General features: G+C 45.4%; 2 protein-coding genes across 2 annotated transcripts in view; one reads left to right on the forward strand and one right to left on the reverse strand.

Annotated features, from left to right (window-relative positions):
* The window catches only part of STAMBPL1 (STAM binding protein like 1), a 58431-nt gene extending 49731 nt beyond the window's left edge, over positions 1-8700 (forward strand). The window contains exon 11 of the mRNA XM_064488191.1: positions 7173-8700. Coding sequence (XP_064344261.1) covers positions 7173-7181 — 9 coding nt within the window. The 3' untranslated portion in view covers positions 7182-8700. The remainder of the gene's footprint in view (positions 1-7172) is intronic.
* ACTA2 (actin alpha 2, smooth muscle) lies at positions 190-17329 on the reverse strand. The gene is made up of 9 exons (XM_010996278.3): positions 17037-17329; positions 13223-13377; positions 11351-11479; positions 8696-8806; positions 6757-6841; positions 6229-6390; positions 4551-4742; positions 3157-3338; positions 190-482 (listed from the first exon to the last, which is right to left on the reverse strand). Exons 2-9 carry the CDS (start codon positions 13349-13351, stop codon positions 339-341), a joined length of 1134 nt encoding a protein of 377 aa, XP_010994580.1. The 5' UTR covers positions 13352-13377; positions 17037-17329; the 3' UTR covers positions 190-338.
* Between the last annotated feature and the right edge of the window lie 1265 nt (positions 17330-18594).

Genomic DNA, 18594 nt, shown 5'->3' on the forward strand with positions numbered 1-18594 from the left:
TTCTTCCAACTGACATCATTTAGCTGGTACTTCCCATGTTAATGTGAAGCTACCCTTTTCCGGGAAACAGAAGCATCCCGGCGTGGCATGTCCTCGGCTGCACCACTAGATGGAGCCACTGTGTAATGGGTGAGGTCGACCTAACAGAAACACCGTTATCAGGTGCTGATCAGAGGCCAAGGCTACAGGTTACAGGGAACATATTTCAGATTTATTAAAAAATACATAGGAGACGAGTCATAGCTTTGGCTAGGAATGATTTGGAAAAGAATAGAAGGCATTATTCCACAAAACATTCACAGTGTGTGCTCGAGACAGATGGAGAGCAGGGAAGTGTTTTAGAAGCATTTGCGGTGGACAATGGATGGGCCGGCTTCGTCGTACTCCTGTTTGCTGATCCACATCTGCTGGAAGGTGGACAGAGAGGCCAGGATGGAGCCGCCGATCCAGACAGAGTACTTGCGCTCGGGAGGGGCAATGATCTGTTGTGCAGGACAAGAAAGAAGGGCCATGAGTGCACTAGGACAGGTCTGGGCATTCTACCCTGGTCCAGATCTGGTGGACAGCAAGGACAGTCCTGGCTGTTGGATGCCTGACCCTGACCCTGACCCTGACCCCGACCCCGACCCTGACCCTGACCCGTGAGGTGTGAATAGGTTGTGGGTTTAGAGATCTTCCATAAGCACATTTGTTTCTCTGGCTTCCTCTTACACAGTCTGTTCCAAAGCATCTGTGACCCCTCTGCTGCATTCGGTCTACTCTTGGGCAAATTGAAAGTTGGCCCCACATCCTGCCTGACCTCCACTTAAGCCCTGACGACGTCCCTGATTTCCGTAAGCTGTTCCTCGGAACTCAGCATGACACATAACTCTGTAGGCATGAACGTCAGCCATCTTCCAAGAAGTTTTGATTGTGCCAGAATTTATTATACAAGAACTTACTAGATACCTGAGTAGGTCCACCAGGATGCACTGTTTACCACTTAGGGGCTCAGAGTCCCCCACTGGGGTGAACATCCCCTTGGGATAGGTCCCAGTTAGGCTGCACTGGCTGGCCCAACCCACTGCAAGGGCATGCTGACGTTCCCTAAATAAATGAATGGGTGTGGTCCAGAGAGCAATGAATCAGGCCAAGGGTCTTGTCTTGGCCTGTGACTCTAAAAATAGCTACAATGATTAAGAATATGAAAAAGAATTCAGTATATAAAATACACATGTCTGTATAATTCAATCACTCTGCTGTACACCAGAAACTAACACAGCATTGTAAATCAACTATGCTTCCACTTAGAAAGGATATATAAATGAAAAGTCAATAAAATAAAAAATAAATAAATAAAAATAGCTATAGTTGAGCAATTCCAAATTCCACTCCAGACCTGGATACCTGGGTAGAAATGAATATGGACACTTGGGCCAACAGATAAGGTATTTTCTGAAACTGGAGTGAAAGGGTTTAATTTCTGTTTGTTCCCCAAGCTCTGGTTGCACATTTATTTTTAATCCAAGGAGCTGACATTCACTGAGCACTTCCGAGCACTCTGCTAGCATTTTACATTTAATTCTCATAACCACTTGGAAGAGTAAGTGCTGAATTACTCCCGAATTCCACAGGAGGAAACAGAGACTGGGAGACGTTTAAGTAACTGAGCTTCGTCACACTAGTCGTGCACACATCAGACCCAACATGCAAACCCGGACCTGTCCCAGGTGTTTTTTTGTTTGTTTGTTTGTTTGTTTTTATTTGTTTTAGAGTAGCTTCCCATTTCCAGATCATTTTAGATTTGTAGAAAAATTGTAAAGACAATACAGAGAATTTCTCTAGACTGCCCCCCAATCCAGTTTCCGTTTCCCCTGATGTCATCATCTTACTGTCCGTCCCAGGGTTTGGATGGTTTTCTCTCTCCACACTGGAGCTCAAAGTGCTACATTCGTTCCTATTCAAGACGCCGAGTTTGGAGACCTAGGAACTACCCGACTCTAGCCACAACCTAGGTGTCTGTCATATGCCCCCACCGAGGCTGGCTTTGTCAGCGAGCCCAGCAGCTGGCTTCATTTCCCTCCCTCCAGGGTGGGAGGAAGATGGGGTAAGAGCCGATCAGAGGGGCATCCAAGAAACACAAATCCTCAGAAAACAGTCTCTCTCCTCTAATAGAGCCCTAATGTGGAGAGGAAGGGAGCTTCAGTCTAGCACAAAGCCTGCAGACCCTTTCCCAAAAAAGAGAAGGGAGTGCAAATGACAGAGAACTTGCCTGAATACCTTCCTGCTCCCTGGGACATGGATCAGAGGGTCCCAGCCTGCCTTCTGGTGTCAGAGAGTGATAATAGCCTTCGAGAAGTCACCAGCCACATGTAGGGTTGCCTCTAAAGAATGATCTTTTCATCTGAGTTCCTTTGACTGTGACTCGGAACTCACACAATGTAAGGGTCCTGGTGACCCAGGGACTGAGCTTGGTCATCCTGCAGTCATGCTGTGCTTTTGAGCACTTGTATCAAAAGATGTGCCAAACAGAGAGAGGAAGATAAAAACTAACCCCTGGCCGCTGAGACGTAGTCATATTTAATATTGGCAGAAGAGTATACGCTATTGAATCTACAGGGTTCAAACCTCTGCTGAAATAAATCTGGCTCATCTGTAATATTTTTGATGTTCTACATGTGAGATGCACTATTTTTGTGATGAGGAAAAACAACAAAATGTGTATTTTAAAGAGATGAAGTTGGGGGTGGGGGATGGCTCAGTGGTGGAGCATGTGCTTAACATGCAGGAGGTCCTGGGTTCAATCCCCAGTACTACCATTAGAAAAACAGATAGATAGATAGATAGTTAGATAGATAGATAAACAAACCTAATTACCCCCAAAAATAAAAATTAAAGAGATGGGGCACATGGGCAGCTCTATTGACCTTCCCAGCAGCTGCTGAAAGTAGCTGACTGACACAGGTAAGTACAGATTAAATTTTGTACAAGGTAATTCAACTTCTGTATGAAGCTGACCTAGAGCCTCCTAAGCATGAGACCTGCGGACTTGGACTCACTGCCTCGCTCTAAAACCCCTGCGCACGAGTGACCTAGAGGGGGCCTCTGAAGGGTCCTTCCCGTCTGGCTGTAGGTGGGCACCGCCAGCAGCACGCCCGGGCTGTCACTGAGCCGTACCTTGATCTTCATGGTGCTGGGTGCGAGGGCCGTGATCTCCTTCTGCATGCGGTCGGCGATGCCGGGGTACATGGTGGTGCCCCCAGAGAGGACGTTGTTAGCGTAGAGGTCCTTCCTGATGTCGATGTCGCATTTCATGATGCTGTTGTAGGTGGTTTCATGGATGCCAGCGGACTCCATCCCTGGAAGAGAGACACAGGCCATGGTCCTCGGGTGGTGAGCGAAACCCAGCTTGACATGGAAGACTAGACGTGAGCAACTGGACGATCATACACTGGGCTGGAGCGAGGCAGGCATGATGCTCTAAGGACTGCCCATCTCAGGGACCAATAGGTCCTCGTAATGTCCCCATCCTCCTACTCTAGGGAGGAAGCCCTACTACAGCAGCTCTGGGAGGATGGGGGGCTACAACATCACAGCCCCCATTTTTAATAGACTCCCTTTGATATATGGTTCATATAAGAATCAAAGCTGGCAGACTCCCTGCAGAAGATCCCACGCTGAGCCAACATCTCAGCCGTTGCTCAGGAGTCTGCCAGGTCTCTCTCTGGCTGTCTTGCTCTCACCCTTTCAAAGTTACATGGTGCCGAATCATCCAAAAATGCTTCATTTTACTTGGACAAAGACTCAGTTTTCTTCAATCTTGATAATGTTTTTTGGTCTGAACTTCTTGTTAATTTCTGACCTGGGCCTTTGGAAAAGAACCTGCAGCCGGCCCTTCACCTTTTGCCGTTTTGTGATGTAATCGTCATAATGCTTAGTGATTAGTTACCGCCAACACGCAATAATTGCTGAGTGCCCGCCTTGGCCAGGTACAGGGCTAGCCGCCCCACACATCTCAGGTAACCCTCACAGCCGCCTATTCGTAGGTGCTCTGACAGTCCTCGTGGTTTAGATAAGGACACTGGGGTTTCAGGAGCCGGGATCACAAAAGGACTCAAGCCCAGCGTCACCCCTCCCAGAGCCGGCGCTCTGTAAATAACCATGCTGACCTGCCTCCCAAGGTCAGTGCTAACGCAGGGACGGGCATTTCCATCTTCCTATCCTCCACGCTCCCCACACTCAGCATCAATCACCCTTCCCATCCATCCACTGTGTCCTAAACACGGACGATGTCTGATTCCTCCACCGTCTACCAGACACCAAGGATGCTTCTGGCTCGACTACAGCATAGATAATGTCTTCTTACAAAGAAAACTCCTTTTCTGGTCTCCTTAAGTCTTCTCCCCTGAAAAGTGAAACATTCTTTCTCTTCCCCTGGCGTAGACATGCTGTGGTTTTGTGGCCCCTGTCACGTGTCCCCACAGGCAGAAGGGCACTGGTGGCCGAGGGCTGGCTGGGTCCAGGAGGAGAGGGCACTATCCCGGACCCAGGGGCAGGGCGTGGCCGCCTACCGATGAAGGAGGGCTGGAACAGGGTCTCAGGGCAGCGGAAACGCTCGTTCCCGATGGTGATCACCTGCCCGTCAGGCAGCTCGTAGCTCTTCTCGAGGGAGGACGAGGATGCGGCAGTGGCCATCTCGTTTTCAAAGTCCAGAGCTACATAGCACAGTTTCTCCTTGATGTCTCGGACAATCTCACGCTCAGCTGTCAACGAGAAACAAACATGGCAAGCCTTAGGGTTGGCACAGGCGGTCAAAATCCACCTGCCTTACATCACCGTCTCCTACGATACGGATTCCCTCCAAAAAGGGTACAAGTTGGATATTCTGCAACTCCCAACCCAGGAAGGCAATTAAATTATAGATCCACGAGGGAACCACTTCTGTTCTTAGCAGAATGTCTCACACATAGAAGGTTCTTAGCAAATATTGTCTGGAAAGTGCACAAAGCAAAGAAAATGAGCTAGCTAGAGCCAGGCAAAGAGCAGGAAATACTTTTGTCCGCTAACTTTTTTGGACAATGAACTAAACAATCCCTGTTATAATTGCTTTATAACAGTTTGTTATGTTGGATTTTCAGTTGACCAGGGAGAGTCACACTGAAGCAGCCCCATAGCGGCCTTGACGGCTTTCCAAAGGCTCCAGAGAACCGTGTGGTCTGGCCCAGGTAGATTCCAGCTCAAACCCTTGGCAAATCCATCACCTTCCAGAAAGAGGCAGACCTTGGCTCTGGACCAGTCCTAATCTAGAAGGCTCCAGTGGTACATGGAAGAAGTGGGCAGGCAGACTCCTCTCAGACCCCTGTCCTCTGAAGTTCTAAGCTATTGTTTCCATCTGGGCCCCTGGGGACCTTTTGGAGATGTCTGGGAATTCTTCATAGGGAGCAGAGGAGGAATAGAATGCATTCAACTCCCTACTCCAAAAAGGAGATTTTAACATCTTCAGGGTTCAAAGTTGAAGTCTAGAGTAAGCCTCAGGCATGTCCAGAAACCTAAACACCTGGATAAGGCCAAATCGGTGAGGGCAGGGCAGGCAGGTAAAGCCAAGGGCACTGAGGACGTCCCGATGTCCCCAGTAACATCTGCCTCTGCCTCTTGTAGACAGAGACCAGGTGGCACCATTTTATAGCTTGAAGACAAACATCTCTGCCTGCTGAGTTGTTACTAATATTCACTGACAAGCACTGCCTGCTTCCTCGGCTCCAGGAATTCCACAGGCATGGTCTCACTACTCGCAACATTTTTGCAAGAGGCTCTGCGATTACTTGTTTTCCAGATGAAGAAGCTATGGATTAGTGAGTTTGGGCATCTTGTCAAGGTCACATAGCTGATGAGTGGCAGAATTGGGACCCCAGCCCTCTACCAATCTCTACTGCCGGAGACCACCAATCACCTCCCTATACGAACTTCAGCCTCTGCACTCTCTTGTGTGTGTGCACGGAAGGGATTAGAAAATGTTCGAGTAATACAACTCTGACCAACACATAATACTAGATGGTTCTAACTGTTCTTCTCAAGGAAACTGTGTAATTGTTTTGCAATTTCACCTAGCAAAATATGCCGCAACTTGCCCTGGGCATTAAAGTCAGGTCTTGCCATCTGCAAGACTCCTTCCCGCTGTTTCCTGAGAGAGTCCTGTAAATTACTGGGAGAACACCCCACCCCCCACCCTTCATCTCCCATTGGCCTCACCAGTGGTCACAAAGGAATAGCCACGCTCGGTCAGGATCTTCATGAGGTAGTCAGTGAGGTCTCGGCCAGCCAGGTCCAGACGCATGATGGCATGGGGCAGGGCATAGCCCTCATAGATGGGGACATTGTGGGTGACACCATCTCCAGAGTCCAGCACAATGCCTAGGGGACAATTGGACACAGTAAACAGCTGGTGTGTGGTCACTCACTGGTCTAGTAGAAGAAGAATTTCTAAGCCTCTTACTCGAAAGGAAGGAGGAAGGCATTTGATAGGATAGGAAAGGTGGGGCAGGTCTGGATAAAGAAAAAAAAAAAAGAACAGGAAGAGGGAAACAATAGCACAAGTCCTGCTGGAAACAAGCTCAAGGGCTTATTTTTAGAAGTAAGAAGAAGACTTCCTAGGGCTGGGGTTAGCCCTGTCAATTCCAGCAAACTCCTAGTGCATCACCACCCACATGCTTATAAACCATGAAAGCCTGCCACTGATGGTGTGTTCAAGTGAGGCCCTCATCCCTCCCAGCCACCTACCAGTTGTACGTCCAGAGGCGTAGAGGGACAGCACCGCCTGGATGGCCACATACATGGCTGGGACATTGAAGGTCTCAAACATAATCTGCAAAGTAATCCAAAGAGCTGCGTTAGTGATGCTGCCAGTCTTACCAAGAAGGCTCAAGAGAGCACACCATGTTGATGAAGGCAGGTGGGCCTGCCTGGTTCTGGGTAGCGGAGGGCCAGGACAGCCTTGGTCCCTGGTGGAGGAGAAATGAAGGTATAAGTAGAGACCATTGTACGGGTGACCTAGTGGCATGGGGAGGGGCAGGGGCAGTGTGCACACATGCTCGCCGGGACTAAGGAGGGTCTAGCTTCTGGCCCTGGCCCTGACTTGAATGTGACCTGGGAGAATTCACCAAACTAACAGCTGACTCATGTGGGCTTCATTCCAGGTCCCTTGACTGCAGATGGAGGAGGAGTTTGGACCAGATGAGTTTGAAGGCTCCTCCAGCATGAACCATCTGGGACTTACTACTGTTATCGAAGCCAAAAGAAACGGAAAAGCGAGCATCCAGGTGTAAAAAGACAGGCCTTTTAAACCTGAAGCTCAGACTGGCTGGGACCGACCCAGCTCTGTGGGCTGAATGAGGCTCCAGTTCATCTGTCCCACTTTTTTATGTAGTTGCTGGGTCCACGCCAGCCTGAGAATCTGAGGCCACCCTGGCTGCAGTGAAGGAGCCCTGATTCCTGGAAGGGAACTGCCTGCGGGTAACAGAGAACCAAGTATGAATGTCAATGTGGCCGCTCACGTGGCCCAGGGACACAATTAGAATCAGAGCCCCTCCCACACTAGGTCCCGCACTAGAAATCTGTGCACGCTGAGGTGCCTACAGGCCTCCATTTCGCCATCTGCAAAACCCTCCCTGGTCTATTAACCCGGTTATCTAACATCACTTTCTGCATGGTCATCATTCCCAACTATTTTTCACCATTTCACAGGAACAGTAGCACCCATCAGAAACGCATCTTGCTGTGTGAGCACTTCCCAGGCACACAGATGGTCCCCTGTAGGGGTGTAGACACCCAGAGCTCTTCCGAGGAGAAGGCCCTGCAACACGTACACTGATTATTCCCCAAGATCAAAAGATCAGGGGCCAGGGCCAGGCTCAGCCACATCTAGCTGTGTGACCTTGGAACAATCACCTCATGTACTCGAGTCCTGATTTCTTAATTTATTTATCAAGATAATACTAGCTCCTGCTTCATGGTGTTACGATTGAAAGAGACAATGCATGTAAAATACTTGGCCTGGTGCTTAACCACAGCAAGCACGGAATTGACACTACATGTATTTATTTGGCAGCTCATCCAAACTGGAGACCTTGTCTGGCTGGTGGAATGGATGGTCTCCTGCTCCAAAGTCTTATAGATTCAGACAGGTCACAATAATGACAATAATAACTATTCGTTGAAAATTTATTATACCAGGTACCAGGAAATACATTTAGCATTTGCCTCTTTAATCTTTACGTCAATTCTTTGAAAAATGATAGTACTAATATTACTCCCAACATATGGACAAGGAAACTGAGGCTCTGAGAAATGAAGTGGATTTTCTTTTTTCAAGTCACATAGCTGATAAGTGACAGATCGCGTTTTCAAACCTCCAGAACCCAAATTCCCCATTTTATATAATCCAGCATTTTGAAATGACTTCTCCTTAGATGATTTTAGCCTAAACATGTCACCTTTTCAATTAAGTCTTGAAAACGTCCTATGGCTCTTGGAGCTAAGGGGCTAGTTCCTACAGTAAGGATGTCAATGCCATCAAGATGTCCCTATCCTTGGGAATCCTGGAAAGCTGTCAGCCTGTGAGTGGACTGTCAGTGGCCTTTTCTCTGCTGTCCTGCACAGCCCCTTTCAAACAGGACTCCCGCCAGGACCCAAAGTGCTGGGTCTTGGAGTAGATATCTACCTGAGTCATCTTCTCCCGGTTGGCCTTGGGGTTCAGGGGCGCCTCGGTGAGCAGGGTTGGATGCTCCTCAGGGGCAACGCGAAGCTCATTGTAGAAAGAATGGTGCCAGATCTAACGTGGGCAGAAGAGAACACAGTGATGTGATGCAGTGGGGCACTGCCGTCCTCCAAGAGGGACCACACTGAGCTCATGAAGCCAAGACCCAAGAAAGTGCTACGAATACCCTTATGTGTCCACGTTTTTAAAGACGCGGAGACTGAAGCTCAAAAGCTGTAGGTAATTTACCAGAGGAGTCACACCCGGGGACTGAATGAGCAAACCCAAACCCGGGTCTAGGAGGCAGGATGGGGCAGTGGTTAAGGGCAGAGGCTCCGGGTTCAAATCCCAGATCAGCCACTTCTTGGTTTTGTGCACTTAGGCAAATTTTAACCCTCCCCAGTGCCAGTCTCCCTATGGGGAATATAAAAATAATTTGTATGTCTTTGTGAGAATTAAGAGTTACTATTCAGCCCAGTGCCTGTTATTATTCTTCAACTGTATCTTCCCTACTCCCTACTTCCACTTCAGTTAATATTCATGGGCAAATGATTTAGTTTAGCAAGTAAAAGGGCAAATGAATAAATACGTGAGTGGATGAATAAAGCTACTTGAAAACCTTGTTGCCCTTTTTAATATTTAAGGGAAATTTCCCTGCCCTCCACTCGCTCTTTGTTCTCCAGGACTCGGGGGAGCCTGCCTCCGTTGGTACACTTTGGACCTTCCATTCATGGGCTGACATTTGGCCTTCAGGGGTTTCCAAAAAACCCGGTGCCTATTTACAGCATGTCTGTGTGCTATACTTTAGACCTACGTGTGCCTGCTTCCTGTTTGAGCATGCTCTTTAATCCCTGGATGCCACAAAGGAAAAAAGCATGTGAAAAGGGCTCAGTGAATTAATTATTCTTAAAAGCCTGATAATAACATATAATGGAAAAGAATCTGGAAAGAAAATATGTATATGTATGTATGTTTACGTATAATTGAATCACTTTGCTGTACACCTGAAACTAACATTGTAAATCAACTACACTTCAATTTAAAAAAAAGAAACCGTGAAAAGTCTCCACTAGCACCAGAAATGTTAAATTCATCCAGAGTGAAAACAAAACCAAAGAAGAACTGCTCATGAAAGTTTATTCATGAACAAAGGCTACATCGACTTTAAAGACTTTTTATCTTGTTCCAGTTTCTTTGGTTTTGAATTTGTGGTTTCTAGAAAGGAAATGAGACTCCTGAAAGTTCTACTCCTTCGACGGGGTAAAAGCAGCACAGTGCTCAAGAAATTTTTTTAAAAGTGAAGAAAAGAAAAGCAATTCTGTCAGCCGCATCATGTACTGTGGGTACCCTGAAACATCATTTAAAAACAACCAATCGATCTCTCTCTCTCTCTCTCCCCTTCTCTCTCTAACACTTTAAATGATAGAATGCTTTTATTTGTTCCAAGGATCTTTCTCCAGGCACATTCCTTCTGAGATGCTGCCAGCTCCAGGGAGAAACTCTTGAAAGAGTATTTTCCCACTGCTATTAATATCTTCTCCTCAGTGCAAACTGCAGTCCTTTTTTTTTTTTAATGGAAGTACCAGGGATTGAACCCACGACCTCATGCATGCTAAGCATCAACTCTACCACTGAGCTATACCCCAGACCCCCCAACTGCAGTTTTAACCAAATCCAGAATCTTAGACTAAGTAAACCTAATGAAACAATTTTTGTGGAGAAGCAGAGGTTTCAGCATTATTACTGATAATAAATAGCAACACTGCTTTCTTTTAAACTAGTGTGTGTGTGTGTGTGTGTAGCTGATAGATATATAAAAGTCCAGATATTCTGGTTCTAATATATTTTAATGCATTTTTAAAATTTTATGCCACTTTCTCATTATTCCTTCTGCTTACTCTGATCACCTATGTTCCTATGAAGCCTAACAACAAACATCAAAACCCTCGGATTTAGCTCTTCTCCTCATTAGCTCTTTGATATGGGTCTGGGAGATAAAGACTTAATGCAACCCAGGGAGATTTTTTTTTTTAAGATTTATTTAAAACTTTCGTCAGTTGCTTGTGCGTCAGTATGTTGAGGGACCTTCAGGAATGTACCACATCCACAATGTCACAGCCCCATTTCTATAATGAAAACTAAAAACATATATATATATATATATATATATTTTTTTTTTTTTTTTCTTCTTCAGGTGAGTTAATGGAAAACTTTCAAGAGCTGGTGGGTTAGGGTTCCTCCTAACCAGTTAGCTTGAGCCCCTTGGGCTCCTGGCTGTTGCTCATACAAGGTCCTAGGGGGCAATCCCACTGGCTGAGCAATAGACTTAATTCCCACCACTGTCTAAGGACTGCTGTTCTCATCTGCAGAACCATCTCCCTCTAATTGGTTTATAAATCCTGTTAGGCAAGTTTTGTTTTTGTTTTTGTCTTTTTTTTTAAGAAACGGTTCAGGATTTCTTTTTTTTAGTTAGTAATAATGTAGAATAAACATCAACAAATAAAAGTACAACTGGGCAAAGTGGGGCAGCTCCTTTACGCAGACTGACAAGATGTTCAGAGTTGGGAGCCACAGGAATGGCGCCCCCTGTGGCCTCAGCCTGCAGAGAAGCCCTGGTACCTTCTCCATGTCGTCCCAGTTGGTGATGATGCCGTGCTCTATCGGGTACTTCAGGGTCAGGATTCCTCTTTTGCTTTGTGCTTCATCGCCCACGTAGCTGTCTTTTTGTCCCATTCCCACCATCACCCCCTAAAAACGGTTCAACACATTAGGAGTCAGCCTCCCTCCCTTGTGAACTGATCACAATCCAAGCACAGAGGGTTAAATCACCACAACAGAAACCAGTCAACAGTGTGCGGAGTTCTACTGCCACTAGGCTCTTAAGTAACATCCCTTGGTTGATTAGAAACAAGCCCAAATTTGCAGATACTGACTACTATATATAAAACAGACAAACAACAAGTTTCTACCAAATAGCACAGGGAATGATATTCAGTATCTTGCAGTAATCTATAACGAAAAAGAATGTGAAAACAAATATGTGTATGTATATGTATGACTGAAACATTATACTGTATATGAGAAATTGACACAACATTGTAAACTGACTATACTTCAATTAAAAAAAAAAAAAGGAAAGAAACAAGCCTGAATAGGCCTCCAAGTAGCAGAGCAGCCTGTGGATAAAGCAACTCTACATTGTGTCTTTTATCTTCTATATTCCTTGATGTGCTCTCTTAGGGCAAAGATAGTGTTTGTCTCATTTCACTATAACAGATTGCCTGGCACATACCCCACATTCAATCATTTGTTTGTTGAATGAACGTATGAAGTTTCACATATTAGCTAAATGGCATTTTGCCTCTTTTAAAAAACTCTTTTAAATTAGTTTTTGGGGGGAGTTGTTTTTTTCCCCTATTTATTTACTGGAGGTACTAGGAGTTGAACCCAGGACCTCATGCATACTAGGCATGCACCCTACCACTGAGCTATACCTTCCTCACCATTTTGCCTCTTATAAATCCTTTAAATTGTACCTCTAAAGTAACCACCTATCCAAGAGTTTATCTGTTATAAGCAAAAGCATTATTTCTGCAAATGACCACTCAGTGCTTGATTTCTAATGGATAAATCCATACCAAGCAACATTAAGCCATCTGCTTAAACTAGCTGGATGTATTTTTCAATCATTAAGGTGAAGCTTTAAAAAAAGAGAGAATTCTCATTACTAAAATCTAAAATTGCACTCCAGTGACTTAGAATTGCCAAACAGTCATGGCTACTATAGTTCCATCAGTAGTGGTTTGTGCAAAATATCTCCATTGCACAAGTTCGACAAAGAGACAGAGTTCATTTGTTCCTACTACTTTGTTCCTGTGAATATATGACAAACTGAAAGCTTAAATATCAATCAGATAGGTTCAATGTGCAAAATACATTTCTGATGTGAAGGAGACTTCTGAGATGAAACTCTGTTTTTACCCTGTGGCTGCCACCAACATTTTGTTTCTATACAATGTTATGTAAAATTACCACGTGGCTATCCACATATATTTTGTTGACAGCCAGCAGGTGTAAAATTACATTTGGTAATGATACTTTCTTTCATCTAACAGCAAGCTCTTTGAGAGGGAGTGACTTGGGCTTTTATTTCACTTTCTTCCCAAAGAGTAGCTATGGAGTATGTCAGGTTAACACAGAAGTATTTCTGATACCGGTGATGATGACAATGATTACATTTAGACCAAAAGGACTTATGAAAAAGAGTCAGATTTTGTATCTGATAGACACCCACCAGATAGCCTGTTAACACTGTGTATGAAATTGGCACTAATTTCTAGACATCAGCCATCAGAGGTGTATTTTTAACAGGGTTCCATAATTTTTGGGCAGAGAGTAACAGACAATCTATGGATACCCATGGACACAGAGACATAGAGGGACAAGATCTGTAGCCCTGTTTCTCCCTGTTCCAAAGAGAATTTTGCTCACCTGATGTCTGGGACGTCCCACAATAGATGGGAAAACAGCCCTGGGAGCATCGTCCCCGGCAAAGCCCGCCTTACAGAGCCCAGAGCCATTGTCACACACCAGGGCGGTGCTGTCCTCTTCTTCACACATCTTAGCTGGAGCTACTTCACCGGGTCCTATGGGGAACAGGGAGGAAACCACCCCAGCTGTAATCCAGCAGTCTTGGCACTTACCTGACCACTCCCACCTTCCCGGCTGGGTGGAGACCCTTCCTCTGCACTCCTAGAGCGCCCTCTGCTGATTCGTATCTAACACAGCATTTATCTCAAAGTACTTTCATTAGACTGTTAAGCTTTTTATAAGCCAAAACTCTGACTTCCACGTTCACACCACTGGTCTTTAGCACAGTGGCCAGCACATTACATGTGCTCATAAGTACTTTAGAGATTGACTAAGCGAATGAATGAATGAACTATTGCAGAGCACAGATGGAATGTCAGACCAGGAGACCAGATCTTCACAGGGACAAGTCACCTGTCATTTGTTAAAGACATATCTGGAATTTGCTGTCTGTATCCACCCATACTCACATGTTTTTCTAGATATGTTATAACTTTAATTTTGTTTCAGAAAGGTAGATTTTGAGTAATGGGCAGCCTATGAAAATTTGGAAATATTGAAACATCTAATGGAAAATGTTTAAAAGATAAAGAGCTTTTGAATCCTGAGGACTTCAGTTTTACCCTTGGGAAAACATTAGAACCAATCAAAACTTTCTAAGAAATTTCTTTAAATTTTAGGGGCTGCAGTTATTCCATTAATAAAAATCACCGCCAACCCAAAAGTCCAACAAGCCAGGGTGACTCCGAAAAAGTGACACATCGTGCAGTAGAATGCTCTGTGGCCATTAAGGAAGAGAAATAAAAGGACAAGCAAGCTACAGGTATATTCTTATGTAATAACAGATTAAAGAAAGTAACATTGTATGAGCCCATTAAAATATTTTTATGCACTGGAAAAAGATTAATCATATTCACCGAGATGTTGATGGGGGTTATTTTTGAAGTTGTGGGCTTTCTAGATGTTTTTAATTATCAACCCTGGGTTCTGTAATATTTTCTAATTTTTCTAAATAAATTGAGCTTGCATTTTTTAATAATAAAACAATATTTTAAATATCCCTCTCTTAAGCTTGGATCTTAACAACAAAATTTGGAAGGCTGGAGCAAAATAACAACTTAAGAGATTTGAGAAATTCAAAGCTTATTAGAGAACATTTTCATCCAATGCCCTCAATTCTTCAAATGAGAAAACCCAGGGAAGTGCACACAAGGCGTTGGAGGCAAAGATGAGGCCACCCTTCAGCTTTCAGTCCAGAGCCTTTCATTTTCCAAGCAGAACTAGGAGGGAATAATCTACACAGAGGGACATCCAGAGTTCTCTGCCTGACTTTGAGATTGTAGGATTTCAAGTTGAGGAAGATTCTTCTAAGTTAGTGAACTATTGCACCCCCAGACCTAGATATAAAAGCCAACACTTTTTAAAGGAAATTTCTGTGAAGAAAAAAAAAATAGTCTGAGTTCTGCCAGACTGTTCCCATGAAACCAATGCTGCACCTTTCCAGCTGCCTAGAACTTCTATAGCACTGCCCCGAGTAACCTAACCCTTTGTGAAGGACATGGACCTCGATTGAGAGGATGTATTTGAAAAGCCAGGGCATGCACTATTATCTCCCACAGACAAACAAGGACATCGAGACTCAAGGAATTGGAGGGACTTGTCCAAGACCCCAAAACAGATAAAGTTAGGAAAGCAAAGATGACGGCACATGGTGACAATGGGCTTGGACTCTGGAGTCAGACTGCCAGGATTTGAGTGTGGGTTTCATGACTTAGAAGCTGTGTTACTTAGTAAGTTATTTAACATATCTAAATCAGTTTCTTTATCTATAAGACAGCAATAATATCAGTACACAGCACATAGAATTCTTATGAGGATTAGATTTTTTTTAAGGCATTTAAAATAATTTATTGTGGCATATACATTATGAGTTCCAATAAATACCATTTTAAATGATATGATTAACATCATTATGTGGTCATGATCACATGATCGTTATCCAGGTCTTTTTATTTCTAGTCTTTGCTTTTGTTCCACACTGCCTCCAGGCTTAGCACAGAAACCTTCAACTTGTGAATCCACTTGTAAGAATGGAAAATGCAAATGGCTGGATCTTTCCTTTCCCACCCTTCTCTTCCCTTTCCAGACACTGAATCATGTTTGGCATTCATGTGATTTGGCTTCCTTCGTAGCAGATTAAAAAGCTAGAAGAGAGGTGAGAAATGAGGGGAGACAAGACAGAAGCAGCAGTGGGAGTCCGAGGCCTGTGACAAGGCAGCCAGCACCAGACAGGTCAGCGGGCTCTCCGAATGCGTGAAGCAAACTTTCCAAAGCAAAAATAGGAGCTGAAAATAGGATGAAATATTTGAAATTAGGAGGCTCTAAAAATGTGACGGTGTGGTCACTATGAATACCTATGTCCTTAATAACCTTTTCGTTGGGGTGGGAGTGTGAGACTGAACTGCAGAAAAAGTAGGCTTGACCCTCAACATCAGCAAGCATGTAGGAAAAAAAAAATCTCAAAATTTAGTAAATGCATTTTTATTTGGCAAAAAATGTCCAGGAAGTATTGTAAAATCTCTAAAACGAGCACCGTCAGTAGAAAAATCCATGTCCCCGGAAAGGAGCTGGTGCTGTGGTTTACAACTCTTATCTTAACCTGATGAGCAGCTGGGTTTGGAGCAAAGTATTTCCTAATTAGGTAAAACACAGTCAAATGTCTGCTTTTGGAACGGCACCCGGGTCAGAGGGTTTGTTCCAACCGACTCAAGTGCATCTTGTGCCAAAAAATGAAGAGTTAGTGGGAGGGGAACGCTCCAGTTCCCAGCTCGATGGTCTTGAAACCCAAACCATATTTAGGCATGAATCACAAAAAAATGGAAGGAAAACCTCAGCGTGAAAACTAGTCTGGGCTGAAGCTGCCAAACCCTAATTTACAGCGGAGATCAACCCATTAGCCCAGGGTGGCAGGGCTGGCTCCACAGTCCTGCCTGCCTCGCCTGGCTGAGAAATGCAAAGCAGACATCCCGTAGGCTGAAATGCAAACAGCTGTCAGATGCACACCTGGCTCCCATCCTCTTTACTCACAAAGATTCAGCTGGGCTCCTGCCACGTTCTGCTTCAAATGACCAACCAACCGTGACGCATAGCACATCCTGCAGTGTACGCTCACAGTCCTGCTCAGGAGACTTTCCCACAGAAGACACTAGCAATTAGAGCCAAGGGAACCCAGATGCAAATACACAAACAGCCAGTCTCAAAGGCTAGGCACCTAACTTCTCTTCACTTCTAAAATCCACTTCTAGACACCTCAGCTGCACCAGAAGTACGGTCCAAGGGAAAATCCCCACACCAAATCTGAAGCACAGATACTGGAGTTTCCAGTGCCTGACTATAAATCATCACATAACGTACTGCAAACAGCTAGACCGCGTCTCTGAAGTGCCCAGCAAGACCTGGGCGGCTGGTTTAGTATGATTTTGCAGGTGACACACAGATTTCATTCCGTCTTCTTCTCCCCCTCCTCCCCGTCACCAGGCTGCAGCTTAGTTTTGATTTTAAGGTTCGATCATTAGAGCTAAAAGCTATAATCGTTTTAGGAGTTCCACCTTCATTCAAAAATCGCAGAGTGCGTGACCCTGGCCAAATCCCTACAGATGCGACGTCTGAATATCAGAGCCGCTGGAATCATGATCCCTGGGCTGCTGCCACTTACCCTGATCGTGCTGGGCTGGGCTTCTCTGCTCTGGGTGGTGTTCAGGGAAGCTGAACGCTGAAGGGTTATATAGCCCCTTGGCCTGCTCCCCTCCCACTTGCTTCCCAAACAAGGAACACAGACAGACTTGAGCCCTGCATCCAGTCTAACACGACCATATAGGGACGTCAGCACAAAACTCTCTAATCTGGGTGGCCGGAGGCCTGGGTCTCTTCCACTGCATTCCACTGCTCTTCTCATGAAACGGGAGGCAGCTCAGCTGCCTGTGGGAGACAAACACCCCTCCCCCAGCCTCCAGAACAGCTGCTGAAATGCCCGGAGATGCAGAGCAAGTGTCACAGGCAGATGCAGGCACGGGTGGCACCGTCCTCAGGGGATGCCCGCCTGCGTCACCCACACATCGTGGGGTGTTTCATCACGAACCGAGCACAGAAACAAGCAGCCTCAGAGGAGAAGGGACTTTACAAAATTCCCCTCCAAAGGTGGCCTGCCATGAAGAAAGAGATGCTTCCATTGTCCAGAAGTATATAGAGGGCATGATGATTTGGTGGGAGTCAATGCTTTGTTTATTAACCCAGTCTGTGGCTGGTGTGAATGGAAGTAGGAACTGAATTGGAGACAGGGTTAAGGGCCCGTGTTTCACAGAGGCGCTCGGAAGTCAGCACTACCTTAACTTAACCACTTTAGTCCCCTGGCGCGTCGGACGGACGTGTCTCCTACTTTGTCCTGAGCAATTTAGCAGCATGACAGGGGCCGGCCTTGGAGCAGAGTCCATGCAGGGACCTGTCAGAGAAGCAATGAGAGAGAAAGGCAGTGTTTACGGGAAGGCTCTCTGAGCCTCCTCTCTTCCCTCTGACCCATTTGACAGGTGACAGAGACACCAGGCATTTCTCAAAGGGAGGCAGTGAATCAACGCAAATATAGCCTGAAGCTCTCATTCCCCAGTGGCGATGGATAACTTCAATGGGTTTACATTTGCCTGCTCCCCTCCTCCAAGCCAAGGTTCTAACTAAATTCAAGATAGAAATACTCTGAAGGCTACCATGAGTATTTCTGCTGACATGTGAGAAAATCCCAGGATGAATGTCTCTATTTTACAGCTGTGGCCAGCTCTTCCCTCATGTGACCATCTCTGAGCTGTTTGATTTACGGAATACACACCACACCCATCTCTCTCTCTCTCTCTCACACACACACACACACACACACACTTATCTTTGAGAAATTGCACTAATAATTATTATATAATTTTATATAGCTTAAGACTAAATGATAACAGATTTCACTGTATTTTTCAAGCATCTGTCAAGTGTGTCTAGCTTTTGTGAACCAGGAAACACAACTGTCTGCATGCTCAAACATGACGCCTATGCAGTAGAACAGAACGCTGGGCGCTGGGGATTCACCAGTGGTCTCTGTCACAGGGATCATGTGAAGCAAAGCTGCCATCTTCTCTTGACTGAGAGGGCAGTTTGAGCAGAGGTAGCACCCCCCCCCCTTCTGTCTCAAGCGGTGTCTGTGTAGTCCTTGATAGCTTTAGGAAGTAAATGTTTCTTTA

The sequence above is a fragment of the Camelus dromedarius genome, chromosome 8 (genome assembly GCF_036321535.1).
Source record: "Camelus dromedarius isolate mCamDro1 chromosome 8, mCamDro1.pat, whole genome shotgun sequence".
Lineage (NCBI taxonomy): Eukaryota > Metazoa > Chordata > Mammalia > Artiodactyla > Camelidae > Camelus > Camelus dromedarius.